This window comes from Haemaphysalis longicornis, unplaced genomic scaffold, assembly GCF_048455015.1.
Source record: "Haemaphysalis longicornis isolate Haplotype H1 unplaced genomic scaffold, Haemaphysalis longicornis Haplotype H1 scaffold_15, whole genome shotgun sequence".
Lineage (NCBI taxonomy): Eukaryota > Metazoa > Arthropoda > Arachnida > Ixodida > Ixodidae > Haemaphysalis > Haemaphysalis longicornis.
The window spans coordinates 11,093,373-11,119,699 of record NW_027526257.1 but is presented as its reverse complement, the minus strand read 5'-3'; the positions used below and the strand labels follow the sequence as shown (position 1 = coordinate 11,119,699).

General features: G+C 45.9%; 1 protein-coding gene across 3 annotated transcripts in view; it reads left to right on the top strand.

Annotated features, from left to right (window-relative positions):
* Positions 1 to 22,836, top strand: part of LOC144165797 (uncharacterized) — a 44,045-nt gene extending 21,209 nt beyond the window's left edge. Inside the window, exons 2-5 of one of the 3 annotated variants that reach the window (XM_077695575.1) lie at positions 494 to 582; positions 4,908 to 5,084; positions 9,587 to 9,672; positions 20,713 to 22,836. In XM_077695575.1, coding sequence (XP_077551701.1) covers positions 9,670 to 9,672; positions 20,713 to 22,815 — 2,106 coding nt within the window. In that variant the 5' untranslated portion in view covers positions 494 to 582; positions 4,908 to 5,084; positions 9,587 to 9,669 and the 3' untranslated portion in view covers positions 22,816 to 22,836. Of the gene's footprint in view, positions 1 to 414; positions 583 to 4,907; positions 5,085 to 9,586; positions 9,673 to 20,712 lie in introns of those variants that run through there. The other 2 variants (XM_077695574.1, XM_077695576.1) reach the window with 2 other exon arrangements.
* Positions 22,837 to 26,327: the final 3,491 nt, after the last annotated feature.

The window sequence follows — 26,327 nt, the reverse complement described above, 5'->3', positions numbered from 1 at the left end:
GACATCGGACGCCAAATAAACAGAGTTCTGCTGCAATTACTTACACTAAAACACAAAGGAGTACTGGTAAACATTATAATTGAGCCATCTGCAGCTTTTTTCTCGTTCAAATCGAGCGCTAAAAATGTTTTTTTTTTTGTGAAGTTTGCTTTTGTGCTTCTGAACTTAAACCTTTTGACATTCCTTGTTGTAATACCCACAGTAAATAAGAAAATTGACCGATGTTTTATTTTTTAGTAAAAGCTGCATTTATTTCTACAGTTACTATTTTAATTTGTTTACGAAAACCAGTTTCAACGGCCGAAACCCTGATTATTGCGGCGATTACGGACGGCTTGGGGCGGCGCGGCGGCGATAACGAGCATGATCAGCATGATTACATTCGAGTGAATGGAGTCGGGTGCAGTTGGTGCAGTGCGGTTTCTGTGGTTGCTGTTAAACATGCCTAGTTCTTATGATTAATTGTGCTTCTCGTCGTCTTCCGTTATGTCAGTCGTGTTTGACTTCGCGGTGAAGTATTTGAGAGCAACTTAGGCGCTTGCCCCTGAATGCCGCTGACTCTTCTGCCTCGTTTCCTCTCAGGTAAGCAAGCGGTTTCGTCACGTTTGCCGCCTTTCGTGTCACTTTGGGTGTGGTTTCTAAACTGTCATCGCCTCTTTAAGAGTTATTTAACACGTGCCTGCGTGTTTGAAGTTTTAAACTGCACTGCTTAGGTTGAGCCTGAAGAGTTCGTCTCTAGAAAGGCGATGTGCTGCTTGCATTGAGCGCTAAACACAGTGGTGCTAGATCTCGTAATGTTTCCGCGTTACGCTGCGCTATACTGAGCTGCTTCATTAAAGAGGTCCACGCGGTACTGTACTTTATTAGAATACCGGCGGCTACTCTGCGCTGCGCCGCATGCACTCCAAGTCGCGGCAGCGTTTACAGCTTCGGTAATCGCCGCTGTCATTTGTGCCGTGTTGAAAATGGCGAGGGAGAATCGCTTGCGAGTGAACGTGCGCGCCTCGCAAGCTTCGTTGCTGCTGCGGCGGGCCACCTCACTGTGTGGACGATTGCCGCTGTATGCGGGCATTTATTTTAGCTTAATTTTGCGTTGCCCGAGTTTGTTACATTTGTGTACCTAATCATCTCAATATCTTCATAGTGTGGAGATCGTGTGTAATCCTGTTTTAGTCCTCTGGACGGTCGGAGCACATCACGACCCCCCATTCGACCAGAGAAGAGCCACAAGCATTGTCAACAGTGTTTGCCCGACAGAATGGAAGTGTTCAGACAGTTTTGATATCACAGTTGGCTATCATAGCTGAAGAGTGTTCGAACACTTAAATGCACAAGTACTCTCCCCATACTAATGATTATCATACTAATCAATAACATACTAATTACATCCTAACATACCATACTAATTAACAATCACTCTCAATGATTACAGATGATCGGCTGTCGAACGAACCGCCAAGCTCGACCATGCCCGCCTCGCAACAAGCAGCGAGAGCAGTCTTTCGTGCTATTTACCAAGCCAAACGAACCGCTTCCTCCCATTGACTAGCCAGAATAACCGTTAATTAGTAATCACCATTACAAACTACAGATGATCGGAACTCTGGCAGTGGATACGTCGACCTTGGCTCTAGTGAGCATCAGTGGAGCGGCCGGTTGAGTGCAAAATCAAGACTGACTGCTCTCACCGCGTCAATTGTAAAGTTTGCACGAAGTTAGCTGTTACGAAACGCTGGCACAACCACGCAAAAAAAAAAAAAAAAAAAGCATGTCCGGGGGGAATCGAATGTGGTACAATAGTGCCATTATCCAAGGCGCAATTTCTTCGCCAATTCTGAAGAGTGAGCATGGCGTTTAATCAGCCGGTTTTGCTTTCGTCCGGACGGAACTGTACAAATTTCACGCCGGCTCCGTCTGTACGGAACGCTAAGCTGTAAGTTGTCTTCTGTCTGGGTGGAAGGATAACCCGCAGCGCTCCGTTCTGTCCGGATGGAACTTAAGCGCTTGTATATCGTTCTGTCTGGACGGAATGGTAGCCACAGCCTTTTGGAAAAATGAGAATTTCGCCCAAAATCACTAATGTGGACTGATCAGTTAATCACCATGCATCTGAGTTTCCTGGTGTTAGTAATGCGCATGGTACAGCCATATTTTTCACGTACTAACACGTCATTTCCTACATGGCTTAGTCGGATAAATCCTCACCAGTCATTCTGTTTTGTTTTATGCAGGCTGTGTTCCTACAACAACCTTGCAAAAAAACTTGTCAGCCAGTTTTGCGTGTTTATCATGAGAATTTACAATCCTTACAGTCCACGTTCCCAGCTAGTTACATAACTGATTGTGCAGTCTAAAGAGGCCATATTAGGGTTCGGAAGGCTGCAATTTTACGCGCGCTATTGCTTTAATATTGCTGTATTAAAGGAATATTCTTCGGCAAAAAATGTTTAAAAGTGTGATGTATTAGCTCCGTTATCCTTAACTAAACGTGCTAATTACAAGGCATGAGGCTGTGGATTCTATGAGCTGACCAGCTCAGAGCAAGACCACCCAAAGACACCTGTAGAGGCCCTTGTTGCTCCAAGGTACGGTCAGTTATTCACTGACCGTATCCACTTAGCAATACATCACAACTTTTTTTTCAAGGAGCCAACATGCATGCCTTGCCTACTGCTAATGGGGCGTGTTCTTATTCCTTCTTGCATCCACCATATTCAAGTGGTGCCGTTAATTTTGGAATGGCAGAACCCAGCATTCGCGGGCAAGATAAGGGAGCTTGAACACAACCCACTCGCCCACGATGAGTTTTAAAAGATCTCCACCAGCGACTGCAAGCACGCTTGCATTTTCTGCGTGCTTCCAGCATGTACCTCTGTGGGTGGTTTGATAGAACTATATGCATGCCTGCCAGGTTTCCCGAATTTTCCGGGAGACTCCCGAATTTGCATCGTTTTGTATGATTGTACGACCAAAACCAACATCTCCCGAAAACGCACCTCTCTTTGGCCAAATCTCTTCCCCAGTCTGGCCACAATGCTCCGGAGGTATACCTGACAATCCAGCCCTACACCAATTGGCATCGTTATCAGTGAAGTGCTTAAAAATTGTAGTCGGCCATGTAGTCGGCCCAAAACAAAAGCACCGCCGTCGCTTTCATTTACGCACGAGCACGGCCGTTCTGGACGGTCGTTTAGACAAAACAACAAAACAGTTCAGTTCCTGCTGTTTTGTATTGCGCTTGGCAGTACTATTTCCAGGACTTTCTGAAAAGGGCGGCGTCAGCCACGTCGAACATTTAAGTGATGCAGCTTGTTGGTAGTTTGGACGAAGAAACAGTCTATTCCCTGCTAAGTTGCAATTAAATAAAAAAATGTGTGTAAAGTTACGTATTCTGTTGTTGCTACAACACCCCTCCCCCAGTCAGATCTCCCTAATGCCATCCCAACAAACCTTAGAGGTATGTATGTGCTTAGCAAAGATAGTTTAACATCTGCAAGTATTTGGCTACCGCTTTCACTAGACGGTCCCCAGCGCAATTTTTCACCACACTGTCTTCCTCTTTCATATACCTTTGGTTTTGCCGTGACTTGTATTCTGGGAAGTGACAAGCTATTGCGGCGTGCATTAGGTCATGCTTGTCATATGAAATGGTGCTTACGGCTATTACGCGTGAAAGACTTGATGTACCTATCAACTCAGCCGAGCTTTTGCGACGAATGGGGGAGGTCGGCATTGCTCTCTACAATGACACGGCTCGTCGGAGAGTCACTCACAAAAATGAGGAATGGCAACGAGAGTCGACTGGAAGCCACTCTACGCACTAGCATCTGTCCCACCTAGCCGGAGGCACTGATTGGTTGCAGCATTTGATGAAACTGACTAATGCCAGCACACTGTACTTTAGGGATTCCGTGCCTGATATTGCAACTTTTGAAGCCGTGTTCAAAGGACGTTTTTCAGATAGTGCTCCACGGATTGTGTATGTAAAATCACCGCCTTTTTAACCGTATTTAGGGCTCCTTTAAAGTGACTGAAGGCGACTTGTAAGCAATGCCTGAAACCATAGCAGATGAGGTATATGTAAAGCATAGCTCACGTTACGAGTTTTTCTGTCCCAAGAACGTGCGTTGTAATGAGGAAAATGCCGTTTAATCATGTACCTTCTGTTCTACCGATTTCTGCTGAAAGTTGTCTAAGGAGCACAGTTCGTGTTACACGAGTCTTTCTGTCCCACTTACATGTGTTTTAAACAAAAGAAGTGCAATTCATTTAAAGGTGGCACCTCCTTTTCTGCCGATTTCTGATGCCTGATTGTTAAGTTTGCGGGGATAAATTTAGCAGTTTGCACACATCTCTAACCTATTTGTGTGCTTGAGCAGTCAAGAGGTGATGTTAGCGGTGAAGAACTCGTAATGTAGTAGTTTCAAGGATGAGATGCATATCATGAAACACATTGCCTACAGTATAGTTGTGTGCTCATTAGGTGCAATCATTGTTCTCATTCTTAGAGTAGCAAAATTCAGGTAACTCTACCATTTCTTCTGCATTGCTGCATTTTATTATGCTTGTACAAACAGTACAACTTAAGGGGTTCAGCTGGTTGCAAACGGGGAAATAAAAAGTTCTCGGTGGCTAAGGCGTTCTGCTGCTGAGCACGAGGTTGCGGGTTCAATTCCCAGCCGCGGTGGCCGCTTTTCTGATGGAGGCGAAAAGCAAAAACGCCCGTGTGTACGTTAGATTTCGGCGCATGTTCAAGATCCCCAGGTGGTCAAAGTTAATGCGGAGCCCTCCACTACGGCGCGCCTCATCGCCTGCGTTGCGTCGGCGCGTTAAACCCTACAATCAATCAATAAAATAAACAATAGTACAAAATCATCTACTAAATAAAAATATCGTCACAATCGCAGGATGCCAACGGTCCACCTACCAACTTGGGTCCTGCGTTGTTCCTGCTGGCTGGAGCGGCACATGAACCATTTTCAAGCTGCTCAAAGTTGATCAAGTGCTGCTCCAAGTGCTGGATGCGACAGAGGGACCTTCTCTTTCGAGGCCACGATTTCGCATCATCAGCAATTGATTTACTCGTAAGGAATTTTAAATATTCATCACCCTAGAGGGCACGTTATTTTCCTCTTGGGTGGAATGTGGCTGCAAGCAGGTTATTTGTGACGAAAAGTAGTGAAACATGTTATGAGAGTCGTTTAGGCCTTGATAAAGTTGCCTGCTTCTTAATTGGCATGGTTTTATGCAGCTGACTATTTCCCAAATATGCAACATTTCCTAAAATCTGTGAAAAAAAAAGTAGTATAAAAGTTGTGATTAGTACTACAGCACAGGAAAGCTACGCCAATGTTAGTTTTCAGGGCTCCTTATTTTGAGATCTTTGTTTGGCTGGTGGGCAATCAAAGAAAGCTAACTGAAAATTTTTCTAAGTGAAACGAAATACTTGTCACCAGTACACCACCTCAGTAAACGCTATCTGGTCTGCAAATTTAAAACGAGTCAAAGAAATGCCATGAAAGAGTCGGGAAATAAACAACGTGTAACTTGCTACAGTAAGCCAAATAAGTGATTCTTCAATGACTAGAAAGTGATGCCTCAGGCTGGTTAGTTGGGGGTGAGTGGGCTTACACACCCATCTTGCGGGGAAACACATGAGCTCTTAACACATGAATTATTGGGGGTACATAGTGGCTATGCATTAGTCATGTTTTTCATTAGGTTGCCTTGATGAACACAATCTTCTATAGCAGTGTGTTAGGTTCCACTACCACATGGTTCCTTTGTTTTTCTGGACATTGTGAAGTTTCCAAGGATTTCTTGTTCTATTTCTTTGATGGAAACAAATACAATACTCCAATCAAGGTTTTACCCTAAGCATTCTAATTTTTTGGAACCTACTTGGCTCCTTCATCAGGGGTGTCTAGGTTGGACCAACAGCCGCAGTTATGTAAGCAAGGGTTTTTTTTTTGCTGCCACAGCGGGTGGGAGGCTGTGGACACAAATAGGGGGTAGGGAACCTGCATATCTGTTCAGCTTTTCCCTGCTCGCTTGGGCTTGCGCTGATTCAAGCAGGACCCTTTTGAGTAATCCGTTTCTCGGTGTCAGTCACCTTCATCTACCCAAGGTCAATGTGTTGGTCTGCTTTCTCTCAGTGTTAATCTAATGCACTTGTATTTCTGACTTAATGCGTCGTTTTGGCGCTGGGAAAGTTTTTTTGCAAAGTTTGGGGTTTTGCCGACGCAATGGGTGGGTTATTACGCATGAGGAATTTTGTAAATGACCCTTTGCACTTTTTTCTTTAATTAGAGCGAGTCATTTTGGCCATGGCATCAGTCATGCAAGAGTTGACGTGTGTGTGGGTGAAGAGAATGCCTTCCTTTTTGAAAGTACCTGATATTGTCTGGCTTGCACTTTTGCCCTACAGTAGACAGGTGCAGATGGGTAAAGGAGGTTGGAGGGGAGATGGTGGAGGCTGGGGGAAAGGTTTTTGACCAGCAGGGTTGAAGGAGTTACATTTTCTGTTTGTAGCTAGATCGGTGGAGACAGCTTCTGACGCAGCGGATAAAATGGGTGGTGTAGCTGTTTGGGGGGGGGGATATTGGCAATAGGTTTTCCTTCATTCTTTTTTCTATCTTTTTCTGTTGGGCATACAGTTCTTGCCCTACATCGGAAAACCAAAGCTACAGAATCGTAGCGGGAAACTGGGTGGTAGCAATTAAATTGATACGACAGTCCTCTCTTCCTTTGGTTTCTGCACGCAATAGGCTCAGTTAACTTCCTGGTGCACCTCAAGTCGGCTGAGCCAGCAATTTAAACTGCGTTAGAACGGTGGTTTAGGCTAGTTGGGGCATACTGAAATTCAAAACAGCGCAAAAATGACGGGACAAGGAAAGTGCCTCGTGTCATCGTTTCCTTGTCCCGTCTTTTTGCGCTGTTTTGAATTTCAGCAATTTAATCCACCGTGATAAGAATGACTGGCAATGTCTTGCTGCTTCTAGTCTTCACAAAAAGACATCCTAATCAACTGAGCTCACCATGTATAGAAAAATAACCGACATCGGATGCTGCATCCAATTTAAGTCATGCCACTCAATTTCGCACAAGGCTTGTATAGTTTTGGCTCTTCTATGCTTGGCAAGCACTGTATGCTCGACAAAATACATGACAGGAAAAAGACTTGTACCGCAGACCTAAGGGAAAATGGCTACACCAGCTGCTTTATTCACCACATCAAGCGCCGTATTCACTGATTGGGTGACAACCAAGGAATTTTCGCTGCTTCAGCGCCGCCAGTCAACAACCCTTCCTTTACCCCTATCGACTCTCCCCTCACCTCCCTCGCCTAATGACCCACCTGAATCGGCCTACACATTGAAGGGGCAAGTGAAATGATATGAATTCTCATATGAAGGTCTCCCCATTGACCACATGCCTGTGTAGTCATGGTATCAGACTCCTAATGTCTGATGCGATGACCAAAAGAGCACTCGCCAAAGGAATAAGCAGAAGAGAACATCTACAAAATTTCTCATGCACAATGCCCACTAATAACATTGGCAAAACCTGGAACTTGCCAGACTCCAACAGCACCTACACAATGTATGCAAAGCCTGACAGAGCTTAGCAACGTGTGATCTTTCCGTTAAAACAAACAGTTAATCAGCCTTTAGTGTCTCTTTAAGTCAGTAGTAGGCTTTCTTTTTGTCTGTGTAGCTTTTGTGCGCATTTGTTGGGCTGTGCAATAGAGCCAGGTTGTTATTGCTTTGGAACGCGGGGAAAAGTTCGGACACGTGTATCTTTAGCTTCTGATTGTACGTATGCATTCTGTTTCGTGTAACACAGGCATTGTAAAATTAATTGAAGTTTCTGGATGTAATTTTGTCCCAGTCTAAACTGTTGTTTAGATGCTGCTAACCATGGTATTGCAGAGCTTTTCACCATGAAGGATTGTAATAAAGGGGACATAATCATTCCATCTGTGTTAAAGCATAACTTGTGGCTATTAAGTTCACGCTTGAAAAAAGACACGGGTTTTTTATGGTTCCGCTTTTCAAGCCTGAAATTTCAATAGCCATTGCTTCTCCTCGAGAACAGAATGATGGTGCTAGTCTTACTGCAATCCTTTACTTGTGCACAGTTCAGCATTACCATCTTTAATTGCCAATTTTTTCTATGAAGTTTGAATGAATTTAAGATACGAGGTATACAGAAAAACAGATGTCATAGGTACTGTCCTAACCAGATCATACACACGCACCGAAGTTTTTGTCATAACAATAATAAAGTTTTTTAGTGAGGGCTGTCTACCTTCATTGAGCTGCTTTGCGCATTGATGCCTGACTTATGTATGTAGTCCTCAATTTCTGTTATCAACGGTCTTTGCACACTGAACCATATATTTTTATATGATGTCACTGAGTATTTCTGCAACCATTTTCTAGTTATCAATTGAAATTTATTGTGGTCAGTTTTTCCCAACCAAATCATAGCTTCTTTAATGGTCACGGTATTTTTGTGTGTGCCTAAAGGGTTGCCTCATTCAGTGTTTGAACTATGTAGTTTCTAAAGGCGCTACTTTGCTTCAAAGTTGAATGTCGGCCTAGTACGGTGATTCTTTGGTTTTACACCAGCCGCGGTGGCTCAGTGGCTAAGGCGTTGCGCTGCTGAGCACCTGCGTTGCGTCGGTGCGTTAAACTCTACAATCAACATCAACAATTCTTTGGTTTGCTGCTTACTTTCATTCATGCCCTTATTTTTATATTACCATTTAAAATTAAAAACCAACCAATTTGATGTCGTTTCAATCTTCTCACATGGTTTATACTTCCCATTTTTCAACTTTCTGGGAGGATTAACTAACCACAGTTTTAGAAGTGGTTAAGCACAAAAACGATTTTTTGGCCATGAAGGTTCCCTGTAGCATTGATATAAGTGCTTTCTGCTCTGTTTGAAGCCAAGACTACATTACCAGCTTTAACCCTTTGAGTGTCAAAATTTTTTTGCGAAATGTGACCCCCAGGGTCGATTTTTTTTTACTGCTGGCTGTAATTCTTCGGACGAATCTAATCCGAGAAAAAATTGTCATTTTTTTTAGGGTGACCATAAAGTGACAAAAAAATCATTTGTGTTGTTGCATACGGGTGGTTCATTCATGAGTAACACACGAAAATTTTTTAAAAAGTTTCGCTGGCACAAGTGGGACTAGCGGCCGGAGGACGAAACTGAAACTAGCCGGATGCGCAAGCGATACCTGGAACGCGTGAGTTGTAAAGCATAAAAAAAGAAAAGAAGAGCCACCGGCGCAAGAAAGAAATTTTACATATTTCTGCAGTGTGGCAGCACATGCCAAGTGAGATAAATGAACAGAAAGGGCGCACTTTTTAAACATACAAGCGATTACGTACATGTACTTCATTGTCTCTAAAAGGGTTAATGAGGTCGTCTTTTGTAGATGTGAAGTTTGAATAAATATTTGTTTGCATTGCTTGACTATTTTGAAGGAATTGTTTTTTTCATTTTATTTCAACCCTGTTTCAGAATCCCACTTAATTAAGGCACTTTCCTCTGTTTTATTTTTTTGCAGGGCCAGGACGGGTGCTCACCCTTGGTTCTTGCTGAAGCAGCAGTATTGGTACTTCACATGCGAGCTCTGAACACACACTAATTATGGTATGAATCATTCTACCGGTATAAGCTTGATTTGTAGAGGTCATTGCAGATGTCAAAGCTCTCGATAGGGTAGCACAAAGTGTGGTGTAGTGCTCTTGTACACAATAGTTTTGTGGGTTTAACGGTTCAGAATATTTTAACTTGCAGGTCAGATACTAAAAGAATAGCTGTTTAAATCAGCGGCCATTTTCCTGGTAGAAGCAGAAAGTGAAAATGCCCATGTGTCGAGATATCAGCGCACATTAAAAGCACAGGGTAAAACGAAATTTTAAAAAATGACTTTTTCTTCGCAATTAGGGAAGTTCATTTCCTTATGCACAATTTCCTTACATATACTTTTCATAGAAAGTCGTTTTTCGGGCTCCAAAACAGTTTTTCTCTAAGTAGAATTTGCTTCATGTTTGTTGTCATTTTTTCCATCAAGAAAGTTCCAGGTCATGATTGAAACGCTTTTCTGGAACCGGCTGTATTAAAAAATTGCTTGGTAACCACTGCATAGCTGATTTTTCAGCCAAGGCAATGCAAAGACGCTGTGCATGTTTTTTCCTCATTTAAGCTTCGGAGCCACGCACCAAAAAATGTCTTTGTTAAGCTTCACACTGTCAAGATTGCAACATTTGACGCTGTTCTTTCATTCAGTGATAACGACAATGCACAAGCGAGCATTTTGAAATCATTCGGATCGAACCGTGGGCGCAACATCACCATCTTCAAGCAAAGCAAAGGTTTACCTCAAGCAAAGATACTTTGCGAACAGAGCTGCACAACAGTTCTCAAAATGGGCAATGAAGGACAGACGACAGGCTGGAAAGCAACAAAATGGCTTTGACCGTGATTATGAAGCTCGTGCTTACCAAATAAATGACAAGTGGTATTTGTGGCAAAGAAGTTTGTTTTTCACCCCTTTTTTTTACTTTTAAACTCAATTATCTCAAAACAATGTTTTTTAATACGTATTATTTCCTGTATCATCCAGGATAACCAGCTGATTTTTTTACCTGTCATCTACATAAATTGTTGCATCTACTGTACCAGAATTGAAAATATGCACGCAGTAGTTTTTTTGTTTCAGAATTTTGAATATGCAAGTAAAGCCGAAATTTGTAAAGGCAGAAAAAAAAAAACTCTCAAAAGATTTAATTTAGTCTGATTTTAATAATTCTGGTACAGTTACTAGAGCCTCAAATTTTAAAGATAATTATTCAATTCAATTCAATTGTATTTCTAGGTGGTTGCCTGGACATTATGTATGCATTATGTAGATGCATTTATTAAATGCCTAGAAAAATGTACCTCAAAATGACCAAAAATGCATGAGAAGTATAGGGCTTACCCTATGCCCTTAAATGTCCCCAAGTTAAAGATAATCCATATCCCTCCCCTGCGGGGCACTTCATATCCCACATCTGGCTTTGTTGTGTAAAAACAGCTAAGAATTTGTGAGCAGTTTAAATTGACTATAATATTTCTAAATGAAGGTGTGTTGATTTTAAGCTGTCGTATTTATACTAAAATATTGTTAACAGTTATATAGCTACCGAAGGTTTGACAGATAATTTTTTTCTCTTGGCTATGCGCCTTCTTAACCATAAGAAAACTGTCATTAAGAAGAGCTGGGGAAACCCAAATAGTATGAAAAATAGCAAATAATAAAGCTGCTGATAACAGAAAAAATGCTGAATGTTTTACAGAGACTCTTTAGCTTACTGCAGTTCTTGTAAGCTGTAAAAAGACGAAATGTCCATGAAGCACATCCTAATACTAGCTGAAGCTAATAGACACTGACTGTTGGCTTGTCATTTGCAACACTGACAGATGACCCCACGTCCACTGGCACGGACATGATGGAAGGCACCATGTACAAGCTAGGCTCATGATAAAATAATGCTTTAAAAACAGTGGCATCAAATTTCGAACGCGAGCTTCCCCACGGAGCTCACATGCATTGCTAGGCGATGTTTACAGTTCTCGCTATTGCTATGTGGAGTCATTTAGTCTAAGTGTTTCTTCATAACCTTTGTTGTACCACCAAACCTTGCAAGTCCTGTACCTCATCAATATTTTTTCATGAAGCAAAAAAAGAAAGCGATGCTTGGACAAAAATTGGAAAAATAAATGGCAGTGAGGTGCCAACCTTTATGAGCAGATTAAAGCCGCAGCATGAAGGGAAATATTTTTTTGCGCTTGGTCCATCCTTCGTGTTGAGCTTTCTTGCTCAGCTCAAGAGTAAGGCACTAAACGTTGCGGGATTTGAAATTTGATGCAATACTGAGAGCCAACGGTTTCAAGGCTCAAAGAACTTTCGTGCGGCTTATGTGTTGCACACCATCTTGCTTTCACTGTGTAACATAAAATTTTGTAGCAGCCATGCGCATGGGTGGCTGCTACAAAGATTTTGGTGTGGTCACCTTGGCAAAATTGATGTCATGGCCAGTGGCGTTGCTGGGTGAACTTGCACCCGGGGCCGAGAAAATTTGTCACCCCCTCACATATACGAAACAATTAATAATAATAATATAGGTATTTTTGTTATTATTAATAATATTAATGTCTTCCACCGTTAAAATATTAAAGCTCATTTACACTTGCGACTGGAGATATACCAAAAGCGATTTCTGTTGCTCTTGTTGCTCGGCATCGCTCTCGTCGCGCGACGAGCGATCTGTCTCGACCAATTTCGTACGTTTTCTTTAAATACCAATCTAAAAAAAAAATTTTCACGGATACTGAATGCGTGGTCTACAAAATGTCAATGCAAGCATGCATAATATACAACACGCGATGCAAAATGATCGAAGTCACAGGATAATCGATGATGTGTTGTTATTTATAAACAACAGGAAATATATCTGGAAACTAAGCCGCAAAATAAGAAGCCGTGTGTTATTTCTGCAAACTAAACCATAATAGCTACACGAGCTTGGTTTAGAGAACCCCACCCGCCGACTGAGGTGCAAAGGACGAATACACGAACACAGACTTTTTCAGCGAATTAGGCATCGATAAAAATATGAACAGTAAAGAGCATCGTGGCATGTCACTCATGAGCACGAAGACACCGTTAGCAGCCAAGAAGTGGCCAAGAGGTACTTGCGGAAGCACAGGGTGTAATGCGCCAAACCAAAGTGGGGTAGGGGAAAGTGAAGGCTGATACATGGCAGCATGAGAGCACCACATCGTGCAGTCGATACCAAGCGAATCGGGACTTGCAAGAGCACTGGAGGTGTGAGAGGAAGTCTCAGGCCTCGTCAGGCAACGACACTAAGGTGGTCGCCAGAGACATTCGGAGGAGGAGGAGGAAATACTTTTATTCGAATTTCTGAACGGCCCAGGGGAGTGGTTCCTAAGGGGCCTTAGTGGTTCCTCCTTCACTGGAGCCCATTCGCGCCGCCTGTGCTCTGTCCACCAGCTGACGCTGGGTAGGCAGAGAGGGGCTGGACAGCAGCATCTCCCATTGCTCTTGTTGGGTATTTGACGGAAAGAGAGGAGGGTACTCAGGGCTAAAGTCGCACACCCCGATTATGTGGCGGAGTGTTCCGACTTCTGAGCAAAATTTAAAGCTTTGCAGCCCGCTGTGCTGACTAAATCATGCAGACGTCACGCTGGCTTGGAGGAGGCTGGCCAGCAACGATAGGGCTGTTTAGTTAAAGGCAGCACGTGCAAGGCAACTCGTCCTTTCATTCAGATCAATTCTCGCGTGTCTAGGAACACACCTTAAAACAAATGAAGCTTGAAGGACCACAGGCGGAGCCCGGTGAAGGAAGGCTGGGGGAGAAGTAGAAGTTGTCCCAGCAATTAAACAAAAGTTGGACTGGCTTGTAAAAAGCCATTTCCAAATATTGTGCAGAAAAAGTGGTTCACAATGTGAAAGCAAATGATCCCCCCAGAAATTCAGAAAGGACGCCTGCACCTACCGGTTTGTCACTAAAGGCAGCCTCTGTGGCAGCAACTGCATGCTGGAAATGTATTCTAAATGAGCATTTCAGTACCTATGAAATAGTTACATTGTCAACTCTGTTTATCAATTCTTATCTGGTTACTGAGAATGGGAGGAGATAGAAAGAGAATGTTTAATGGGGAAAGAGACGACTGGTCGTATATGAGTCGTCTACGGCCAGTGCACGGCTGATCGCGTGGATGTTTGTCGGTGACGATGTCGTCGTTTCCTTTCGTAAGTTATAACAAGTATTCCATTGCACAATTGCAACTAAGTGAATTGACATTTGGTTCTGTGGAAATGAACCTAGTATAAAATGTGGGGTTCGGGTTTACCAGTGAAGCAGCCACTAGCCAATGGAGGAAATCCGAATCAAAGGAGGTTGCAAATAAAAAAAAAAAGAGCTCGTGAGTATAATATCAGATTCGTATGGGCCCGACTGTATCAGCGCCACACGCTGGCTCACAGCCGTTCGGCCGTGGCCATTACGATATGTTGGTGGCAACGATTTCATTCACGTCGTTGTGCTGTCGACTAGCTCAAGACGGATCCTGGATGAATCAACCTTTTCCCAGCAGCTGAGGAAATATTATCGCCCTCTCCAACCAAAAGTACTAACCAAAAACCACATGTTTTTGGAACCAGCTCGGTTCCCGCCTCAGGGGTGACTGGGGTCACATTGTAGCACCGGTCACTCACAAAGCGCCTCGCTGTGCCCGTGTGTACACAAGTGGTAGGGTTGGGAGGGAAGGATTTATCTTTTTCTCCAGTTGGTCACGCTTTCGGAACATTTTACCGAAGTCTCTTCTGTGGTGTGATGTTTCGCAGTACTGGGCGATGGTTTTGCAGCCGGACGTCGCTGTTACGCTGCCAGACTCATTCCAGTAGATTTTTCCTCTCCTTTTCCTCTCTCATATTTCTTTTTTTCCTTTTCCTCTCTCAAGAGGAGGGGCACTCAGTGCAAAAATCTTGTATACGGCACCGGGCGTCCGGTCCTTTGTCGCACAGTCTTTGACATTGTCTTTCTAGTAACGTTCAAAAAGCACTCGGCAGAACACTTCGCCTGGCACACAAACTGCCCCTCTCGCCCACCACAGTTATCGTATGACCCCAGGCACTTTCGTACATCTCGTAAGAATGCATCTATTGTTACCGACCCAGTACGCAGCCGAATGCAAATTCTGTTATCGATTAGGCACGCTCTGCCATATCATTGTGGACTGCAAGAAAAACCCCGACCTGCCACCCCTTCCGAACGCCCTTTCCCCTCAGTAGGGTGGGGGGGGGTACTGCTGACTAGCGGTCACGTGGAGGACCAAGCACTCTGTAACCCGAGCTTCGACACCACGGTCAACACATGGCTTCCTGAACTAAGGATCCACCCCTACATTCGCAGCACAATAAATGTTTCGTCTCTCAGTCCCGACCATCTTCGGAGATGGGCAACACTCAGCGGATCAAATGGCTAATGTTTGAAGGGGGGGGGGGGGGGGGGGGGGGTGCGTACCAGGTGTTTGTTTTTGTTTTGCAGTTAATTTTGTTGCCCTGTCCCTTTTTTTTTAACTAGGCCACTACCTTTAAAAATGCACCTACCAAAGTAAAATATTTAGGTCATCTGCTTGAAATATTGGTTCACTTAAAACTCCATGCTCCCCCCGCCTGGAAACCACGAACCACGATAAAATAGAAAAGACTGAGCGCAAGGCTATCCGCTTCATTTATGTGCGCAACACAGAAAACACGTAAATACTTGTTTGTTTTGCTTTTAACTTACAGGAGAATGAAATAAAAAAACGTAGAATTACCTGATTAACAGTTAGGCAAATACAATAAATGCCTACATAACTGTTCTATTTCTTGCATAATTTGTTTGACAAGCTACTCGTTCGTTTTCTTTTTCTTTTTTTCTTTCTTTTTTTTCCCCCTTAAAGGAGTACTGACACCAAATTTTGATACCTAAAAAATGATATAATTGGCTTCAGTAGTTTGTACAGATGCCTCACAGAAATTTTTGCAGCGATCCGAGGCCGGAATCACATCTAAAATCGATTTTGATTGTCCAGACCGCGAGCTTCCACAAATTGGCAGCACTAGCGCAATCGCTTTCGGCGTGACGAAACATTGGCCTACGTGTCTGGCCGGTTCAGGGTGACGTCATATAGTCGTTTTCAGAACCGGAAACGATATCCTGCGCTGCTGTTGTCGGTGGTATTCGTTTGGGCAGGAGACGTGGGCGTAGCTGTGTGAGCAATGCTTGTAAACGTTGCGTGTTCGACGTCTTTGCTCTTCAGTTCGTTGCCGGCGCATGGTGTTCGGCACTGGTGCCGAAAACGGCGTGGTGCGCGATGTCGACGGGCACCGCGGCGACGCGGCGGTGCGCGTCGCCGAGCTCGCCGAAGTTGTGCTATGGCAAGCTCGCGGTATGCGAAGTACTGCTCGTGGAAGCCTGCTCGAGCAAATCGACGACGACGCCAAGATGCATTATTTTCCACGCGACGACATGCAGCGCTAAATGTGGACTTCGTGGAGTTCGTGCACGCCGGCGGCCGCAAGAACTGTCGCCCAAGCCAGCGGGCTCGGGGTTGCACGGGTCACCTTGGGTGTTGGGAACTTAGTATCGTGGCGACTATTTGATTGCTGGTATCTGTACAACTGCGAATGACCATCCCTTACACAACTTTTCACCACACTATCATCCCCTTTTTCGCATACGAAGCTTTATTTTGGCAATAATTTCCGTTTCTGCGATCGGTGACCAAGACATCTGCCGCGGCCTGTTTTGATTCTAGCGCGCAGGTGGCGCCATCTTTCGGCCATTCGCCGCACCGTGGTGCCGACAGTGCTGGTAGAGTGAACTAGAATAAGGGAGTGTCCCGAGCGGCGGCGCTGAGCCACTCCGGTTGGCGTCGACACCGCGAGGTGGCGCGAGTGCGCCCTTTCGCAGCTGGACTGGCGCAGTGAGACTACGCGTCTGGCCTTGCTCTGTCCTGTTCTCGCGTTCTCTTTCGGCTTTCAAAGGCATTCAGAAGCTAAGCAAGATTCTAAACGGCCAAACGTGATTTTTGCTTTACTTACTGCTGCTCTAGGTCGAGCACAAGAACTGTGGCCTCGATGTGGTCAGCCTTTTTGGTTGCAGGCACCTTTGTTCCGCTATCCGCGATTTTGATTCACCCCGAGCTTTATATCTGGCGCGGGCGCTTCTGAATGTCAATGAACTGTCACTTGTGTTCTCCGCTACACGCCGAATATTGCCTGACGAACGATAATTACTTTCGCGAACTGGCAGGTGTTCAGCATGGAGTCCCTGCACAGGGCAGAGCATCGTGGTTCTAAAAACGCGTCATTGCTCGTATAGCAGCATTTAAAAGCGACAATTTTTTAGCCGGGGTGTTGCAGTCAACTCTGATGTATTATTCAGTGCATGTGCGCAAATTAGCGCGTTGACTCCCCCCCCCCCTCAATCTTCTAAAAGGAAGTTTAGACCCACCGCATAGCACAAAAACGAAACTAACTCCGCATAGCACAAAAACGAAACTAACTGCTGCTTGCTTGCCAATATGGTATGGAGTCTTTACTATTTTTCAGAGATCAGAGGTGCTATCATGGCGAAATAAAAATTATTTTGTAGTTATTTCTTGTTATAATTACTATATAAAAGAACAGTAACTAATGTTAACTCTTACATACAATGCTTCATGTTAAGCAAAGTTGTGTAGAGCTAATGGCCCAGCTTCACCTTTTTCAAACCCGATTGCAATTTTTATATTATACATACAGTAAACGAGATAGAACAGATTACCTTTCAGTCAGCCGTCACAGTTTATTTCGCAATTTGGTCCAGTACTACGGGCATTGACCTAGTTTAGGATACTTTGCAGATTGCCGTCTTTTTGCGTTGCTTCTGGTGATGCTTTTGATGTAGAAGTGAATGCGGGTCGTGAGGTAAAACGCACCTCTGCCGCAACAGCCTTACAGATCGATCACTGCACCCAAGTTCACACCGCTGCTTAGCCTTTACCACACTCAAAATGTCAAGGATGCTATCAAAATAAAGCTCAAGAAGACTGAAGCATTCAGTGAACGCGTTCTCCATGCTTAGCACAAACCTGTGCAGTACGGTCTGTGCACAAAGTGAAGCTCGCACACTGCAGCCGACGATTCTGTGAGGGGCTTGTCCTAATAGTGACAAATACGTTTCCCCATCCAGTCAGAATGCATCTGTTATTTCCCACACAATTCGACGCACAATGAAATTCTGTACTCAACCAGGCACTCTATGGCACATAATATGGGAGTGCGTCAAGAACCCAGACCTCCCACCTCCTTTTCCTTCCCCTACTCCTGAGCAGTGGGAGATGCTGCTGTCCAGCTCCCTCCCTCAAGATCAACTTCTGCTGGTTGAGAGGGCCAGTCGAGCCGGGACGGCACATGGTTACCTGAAATGAGGAACCACCCCACCTAAAACCTCAATAAAAAAAGTTTTGTCTCTCTCCTGCCGGCGCAAATTGCGCTTCCACTTTTTTCGAACCTTTTCGTCTCTTGAGGCGGCGAACAAAGACGCCTTTGGAGAGCCCTGAGAGCCGGTGTGACAGCCTGGGCAAAACAGTGCGCATCAGTCCTTCTTTTCGCCATCTTCCTCACATGCTGGTCCTTGACGAAATGCACTCTCTCACTGTTTTGAAAAACACGTCAGAACCTCCGCACCGATTCCACCGAACGCACGTGCACCCACCGCCTTCCAAGTTCTACGTTTCGTCCGGTCTGAGGGCTGCGGCGACAGCGCGGGCGCGGCTGACCGGCTGCGAGATCGTGCAACAGCGCCCCTAGCCACCCTAGCGGCGGTCGACGGCGCGCGGCACGCCGAAAGCAACGCCATCTCCGCCCGCTCGGGCCACTCCCCTATTCTAGTTCACTCTAGTGCTGGGTCGAAGCGCCGAACCCCCGCTGCCGGTCAGCTTAGGCTTACCATTGCGGCAAATATCTGAACGCCACTTTTATATTCAGCGCTGATAACAACTCCTAGCACAATTTTCAACACACTAACATCTAGTTTCTCGCATGTAGAGCTTCTTTTTCGTGATCAGATTGATTAGAAGAGTGGCGACAAGCTGTTGCTATCACGGTCTGCGCCGGTTCGAGCCGCAGTGATATTAAAAAACGGACGACGGCAAAGACATCGCCGGCCTAATCGCCTGGCCAAATAAAGTTGTGTCTGTCGGGTGGCAGTGACTCATCCGAGTCTGAAGATTCAGACGACATGTCGACTGCGCGGGCGAGTCGCGGACCACGTGCAATCGTAGCAGACGATGCGGCGAATGCATGGAGGAAAGAAAAACGTCCCTGACGTCACGGGTGAGACCGTGACGTAAGGCTTCCCCCTTGCAGGCTGGTCTTCGAACGGCCATTTTGCCGCGCGGCGACCAAATTTGAAATTGGTTGCAATAAACGTGCTATAATTAATTCTGTGTTGGCGGCTGATGGCTTTCGGTTCGATTTTTGTAATTACTAGGTAAATAGGTATTCTTTGCAGCATAAAAACTGAAAGCGAGAAATTTCGTGTCAGTACTCCTTTAAATGCATGGGGCTGCATGGGATATGCCCCTTCCATATATTGCCATCTATGTGCAATTGCCATTTACTGACTTCGTGAATGGGCACAATGAACGAAAGAAAACGACTTAAAAAATATGAGCTATCAACACCTCATTTCAGATCCTTTGCAATTGCTTCAATTGCAAATTAGTTGGTTAGGGCAACCGTTCAAGGTCTCTGGTGCAACGAAGGGAAATCGCGACGGCTTAACTGTCTGCCCCATTCTTGGACACCTTAGCTGCTCCCCGTTCCCCGCCAACACAGACTTAATCTGTACAGTCAGCCTCTCCGCACCAACCTTCATTTAATGTCACTTACTTTCATTTCGTTTTAATTCTTTGTCCCCACTTCCTCAAGATACAATCTCCTTCAAATTTTGTTTTTCAAGTCATTTTCACCTTGGTTTCCTTCTGGATATATGATAAGCGGACTGAGGTACACGGTCTCCGACACGTTACCGCAAAGTCGCCAGAAAAGGCTAAACATTTAACATGAAGTAACAAAAAAAAAATGGGCGAGTTGGTAAGGGTTTATAGTGAAATGCAGTGCAAAGAACAACCAGGAGGAACAATTGCCAATACAGTGGAACGAATCAGTGCTCCGTCCCGTTGCATTTGTTCCTCCTTGTGTTGTCGTCATTTCTTTGCACTTCGTTTCACCATTTACCATGCGCCCATACACATCATCTCATGTGCGCAAAAAACAAAAACAGAACAAAACAAAGCCACGTGGAAAGCCGCCGAAGACACACGACCAGAGTCTTGTTGGCCCTGATGCCTCCCTCCATACTCTTCTCGTTTGCTGCCCTAAGAGTGGCCCTGGACGTGATGAAGGGGCTCTGTTAGCCCCACTGTCGCCCCATTGAAAAACAGGCTCGCTCGCTACACCCCTCCGAGCGTCGCAGGCATACCAATTGCACCCCCTCTGGAGGAGTCGTTCCTTGTTCGCCTCCGCTCACATCCTCGACTCCCGCGACATTCCTGGATGCCAAAATTCTCCTCACTTTCTTCCATTGTACCAGGAAGTGAATCTGAATAGGCTGATGGGGACGTAAATTGAACAGTCGTGTTCCAGTTTTCGACATACGCATTACACATTGGAGGGGCACAAGTGGCACCCCCTCTCTGTACCGAAGGACTGGTACCCAGGGCCCTGTCTAAGCTGTCTTCACAAATGTCGTAACTGAAAGGGACAACACCGATTGTTGTGATGCCCCTGGCGGTTCCCTGTTTTGTGTCCGATGCCAATACAGGTGGTGACGCAGCCATTGGTGCGGAATCAGTGCATCTTTAAGCCGATCACTCGCTGGACGCACTAACTTTGCGCAAACGTTTATTAAGCGGTTTCATCTATAGCTTCGCTAAACTCAACGGGCTAGGCAACCTTTGTCGGTTGCATTTTTTCTTTCTGCAATGTACTTACGAAATTTCGCGGCTTATTTAAAGCCGAAATGATGTAACCTATTCCTTCATATTTATTGGCTTGTCTTAAAAATTTTGTCTCTCTTGCAGGCGCAGCACACCGCCATGGACGACGGGGCCAGTCCCTTCCACGTGGGATACTTGGCGGGGGCGTTCGAACCATCGAGGCTCCAGGAGCTATCATCAAGGTTGAGTGACGTTCTCAGAAATGCCAAAGTGGACGTGGCAGCGTCGGGAGCCATGCTGCCTGCGCGGGGGAGCAACCGCGACGACATGATTGAAGCTTGCAACGCAGTGCTCGACCCAATCGGCATCGAGCTACGAGAGCTCGAACCTAGGCGCTTCGGCCTCAGAACACCACAAATTGAAGGTGATGATGATGGTGAACGTCAAGAGCGCAACGACCCCGCATCACTGGACGCAGCCCTCCTGGCATCCTGGTTACTGCGGTTCGGGCACGTGGAGTCACTCCACATCCAAACCCCGAACAACCTGCCTCCATTCTTCGCAGGTGTCCTCAGGGCCACTCTGCCATTTTGCTCCAAGAAACTACGGGCCCTGAAGTTGAGAGGGTACGGCTTCTTTTCCGAGGGCTTTGTTGAGGACGTCCTGCATGGCGCCGCCTCTATGGAGGCATTGCAGAGCCTGCAGCTGATGTATGTGCAATTGACAGACAAGGCCGCAAAGTCACTGGCCTCTTTACTGCAGGCGAGCTCTCAGACAATTACGCATCTCTCTTTTGGGCCTGACAGCATCAGTGGAGCCGGCGCAATTACCGCGTGTATCAAGCAGTGCTCCAAGTTGAAGGATTTGGACCTGTGGTGTTTTCCGCCCAACGACGAGGAAGGGCTGGAGTTCTTTGAAGAGTACATCACCGTGACGGACACTCTGGAACGACTCTTCATGATGAACGTTGCCCAGAACGTATTGGCACGTCTGCTAAGAGCTCTGTCTGCAAACAAGACGGTGAAGACAGCCAAGTTCATTGTCGGAGGTGAAAAGCGCTCTGATGTGTTCGACGAGGTGGTAAGCGTGCTCAGAAATAACGCAGTTCTCAGAAAGCTAAAACTAAACGGCCTCGAGGCAGAATCGTCCGAATGCATGGCTCGCGTGTTCGAAGCCGTCAAGGTGAATGTGACAATTGAAAGCTTCGCGATAGGAATCGTCGATCCCGTTTCTGAAGAGAATGGGGGAGAAGTAGCCTTATCTAGCCTCTTGGAAGCCATTGAAGCCAACAAAGCACTGCGCAGTTTGTGCTTGCAGGGAGGGATTATGTCGAACAAGACACTGAGAAGAATAGCAAAATCTCTGACGGCCAACCCTACGCTGAAGATCCTGCGCATCTTTCCACCCAGTCTAGAAGACGAAGAGGACACCGAAGGCTTCTGGGAGGATGTACGGGATAGCTGCGACCGACTGGACGTTCAGTGGTGGAACAGTGCTGGTCTAAGCCAGTTAACCCTCGCTCTTCCGCAGAGCAAGGTGGACAAGCTGTTCTTGAACTGGACCTTCGGAATGTGGAACCCTCCTCTGGTAGAGGTCATGCGGGGGCTTCAGGCCAACCAAACCATTACACGCCTACACCTGCACAACATTGACTGTTACGACGATGCCGATATGGAAGCCCTTGCCGAGTATGTAAGCAAAACAAAGGTCCTCAAGAAACTGACCATGATCTACGAGATCTTGTACCCAGAGGCCGGCATACCACTCATTGACGCACTCGCTGAGAACACGAGCATAAACTGCGTAGACTTTGGAAGGTTTGACATGGACCTCGAAGCATGCAAGCACTTTGGCGCCATGCTCGCGAAGAACCGCACACTCCACTGGCTACGACAGAGTGAAGAATACGCCAGTCCAGACGCACTAGCACTTGTTGCGGAAGGCATGGAGCAGAACTGCACCTTGCTGCAGCTCGACCTTGCTTTCAAGCCTCCAAGTCCCGCACTGTCCCGAATTGCACGTGCGCTGGCGGCTAACGAGCGTCGGCTTAACCGGGCCGTGGATTTTGTGCTGGACACTGTGGAGCAAGGAGAAATTAGTGTGTGCGAGGAAGCGTTCCGCCTCCTTTGTCAAAAAGACTCTCTCGTGGACCAGCTGGTTAAGGTGACAGGCCAGCCAGCGGCCAATGTTCTAAGTCTCATTGAGTCTGCTAAAGGTAAACTTATGCGGTCAGTCAGTGGCAGATAAAGTTGTTGGAGTAAACTGGGAGCCAGTTGCTGGTTGTTGTCAAGTAACTTGCTGCAAAGGTGGTTTTCTAACATGTGAAGCATGTCTCGGTGAACTGTATTTTGGTGTTCTTGTGAGAAGTTGCGTCATTTCTCAAATACCTGGCCTACTTGTTTTTGTTTGCCGCCTTGGAGAAAATTGACGAAGGGTGCAGAAACTTTTAAGCTGGATAGAGCGGAATAAGGATGGAGTTCAGTAGAGTGAGGTGACTTGGTGGTGCTGTGGTGACACAAAACAGCATCATGAACATGACAATGTCGCATAACAGGAACTGCGTGACTGGTGCAGTCAGCACTAAGCCAACAAGAATGGTGGCGCAATAAATTTAAACCAATTTAAGCTCCCAGGAAACATACTGTTGCAAATTATGTTTCCAACGAAGGGTCTGGGAACATATCCTGCCGGGTACCTTTAGCGACCGTCGGTGAACTGTGAAATCATGGGCTGTAAGCCGCCTACTGTGACATGCCACAGCAAGAAGTGTGAATAAAAAATTGGCTGGCGATTACGGTACTCCCTAATGCCATATTTGGGCGCAGCTGTTTAGCTGTTTTGGCAGTGCAAAGTATGTTGAGGCAAAGAATTAGACGGACATAGTTGTATGGTTACAGAAAAGTTGTATTTGCAGTGGCTGACGAAGCACATGCACTGGTTGCCTCGCTCATTGTTCATACCTCATTCGAGGTTCTGGCATCGGCAGTGCTGAGCGTCTGCTCGGGCAGCTCGTTTAGCTGCAGCGGCAGATGATGCAGTTCCGCCAGTTTCGTCGCTCATTGCTCAGTAAGAACTGGCTGAGAGCGCATGTGCGCGTTCCAGAACAGCCGCTGAAGATACGCTCGGCCGGCTGCCCAATTTGCAGTTCAGTACTCGCTCCTAATGGCCGCAGTGCGCTGAGGTAGCACTCGCTCGTGGGTTCTCTCGACGGCAGCTATGGTGAGCCTCGGCATCGGTGGCGTGAAGTGCGTCTCAAGAAGTAAACACACATCGTCACAAGTAATCACACATCGACACACTTATAAGCATCGCTGTTAAATGCCCCAGGGCAGTTTCGCAATAACTTCACCTGTGGAGACAAGCAGAAAATTTAAATGAAAACTGAATTGCTTTTGAATAACGTTTAGTAGAAGTGCATGATGTGTCAGTTGTAAGATGTACAAACAAATGCGTAAGCCTAGCAGCCCCGACACTAATAGAAGCAACAAATTAGCCTTGCGCGTAGGTTCCCGTTGAGACCCCCCACACAAATATTTGCAAAAAGAAGCTTCGCGTAGAGCTTGAGCTTGACGATGCGCAGACTGAAGTACCTGCAGCACACAAACAAGTTTTGCGACATGGAAGACATTACAAACCTGCGCTCGGGCAAACACAAAGTTCTCTCCCCATCTATGCCTCCGAGGCTTGCTTGCCTTTTTTGAGTGTCGGTGACCAATGCGGCCCAGTGTTTTGTATTTGGTGCAAAGGCACACCTTGGTATTTAGGTGCGCCACCAGCGCAGGACAAAAGAGGTTGTTCCTTTATTCTTGGCAGGTACTATCGGCGTCAAATGAAACGTGAACACAAAAATATGAACCAGAACGTGCAAAACTGAAAGATACTGTTCGTAGAGTTCATATATTGGCTTGCTATTGGTATGTTTGGAGATCTACTTTTCCCAACTTTGTTTTTGTAACAAGCCACGCGCCATTTTGGCTTGCGTGGAAAGAAATCGTGCTATTTGTGTGTTCAGGTTCGTATTTTCGTATTCGCATTTCATTTGACGCCGATAGTACACGCTTGAGGGATTGGCCAGGAATCCGGAGCTTCGAGGGGCAGTGCGGCCTCTACAGAAACCTCACAAAACTATTAAATGGAAGCACAGAATTTGTAGAATAGTGCGTGTTGCGTGAAACCTGAAGGTGGCAGCACATGAGTAAGACGGGTGCACACCAGTAGCGTAGCTGAGGCGTTTGCCAATCTGCTTGCTGCCTCAACTCCCGCCGTAAGACGCAGAAACGAGAGCAACAAAAAGAACATACCATGCAGAAGAAAACAAGGCCGTCAAAGTAATTTGTACCAAAGAAACGGAATCGAAGAAACCGATGAAAAGATGTTTCAGCACAGAAGTTGTGAATAACATTTGCCAGGCTTTCACCTTTCAAAGGAGCCATGAAGACGAAATGCAAATTCAATTCATTCGAATGATTGCCTCGCTAAAATAGCATTGACCACAAACTCCACTCAAAGGAGCTATATAAGGGGAAAAACAATGGCCATGCCATGTCCAAGCTGCTTTCTCGCAATGAACATGTGACGTATTGTGGACAGCCCGTCATGATTGACTGAGGCCGAGAAAATTCAACGCAGAATAAGCAAAGATTACAGTTGAACCTCGATATAACGAACCTCGATTTAACGAAATTCGCGATATAACGAATTTTTTCAAGTTTTCTAACAAAATTTTGCTAAATGCATGTATTTTTGTCTCGATTTTACGAAGTAATTTTGTGCGGCGCTTTCGATTTAACGAAGTCACGGCAAGAAAGGAAGAACGAAATTCTGGTCGAGGCACGTTTTATTTTGCCTCTCAGGCCCTACATTGAAAAAATTCAGTACTCAAATTGACTCTTGAAGGCTAAAATGAAAGAAAAGCGGTGAAATCTACGGTTAAAAACAATTAAAAGCGAAGAACGAAGCTGCACAAACCGCTAGCGGTCATAGACGATTTAATAGTGCACCCACTATTTTGACGTCTCCATCGTTGCCTACGCCAGCGCCCTCTATGCTTAGGCTACCGAAACCTACGTCAAGCTTTTTTTTTTTTTTTTTTTTTCGGGAGAGTCGTTTCGAACGCCGTCGAGGTAGGTCGCATCTTCGACCCGCTCCTGCCTTTACGTCCGCGCGTGAAGCACTGATCTCCACTTAGTTGCTGGATGGCGCTTCGCCGCTGTCGCGGCCGGGCGCGCGCACGGCCACCGGAAGTTCAACGGCTCGTCCCGGAAGTCGGGCGTCTGCTATGCTTTTCAACCGCTGATAAACGTCCCCATTGGCGGATTTTGGCATTTTGTTCTCACTTTATTGCATTTTGGCTATACACATTGCGTTCAGATCGCAACATATGCTTACCGAAATATGCGTGCGACGTTAATATGAAGCAGAATTTAATTGCAAAGGAGAACGAAAATGTCACTTGGGTCTTGGTTTGAGAGACGACGCAGCTCTAACGAGATTTATGCTGGAAATTTATGCTAGGGATTTATGCTAGAAAGAAAACAACGTGGGCGCGGCGACAGGCTGTAGCCGAGTTCGTGCGCCCGTTCTGTCAAAACAGTTGTCAGTAAAGTGGTCACTGCAGAGCCTGCTGCCTGGGGATGGAGAGCTAGTTACACGGGCACAGTTAACCACGGTTAAGCAAACCGCGGTTAGACAAAACCGCAGTTTGCTGCGTTACACGACAGACGAAACTGCGGTTACGTCGCTAACCATGGTTAGCGCAA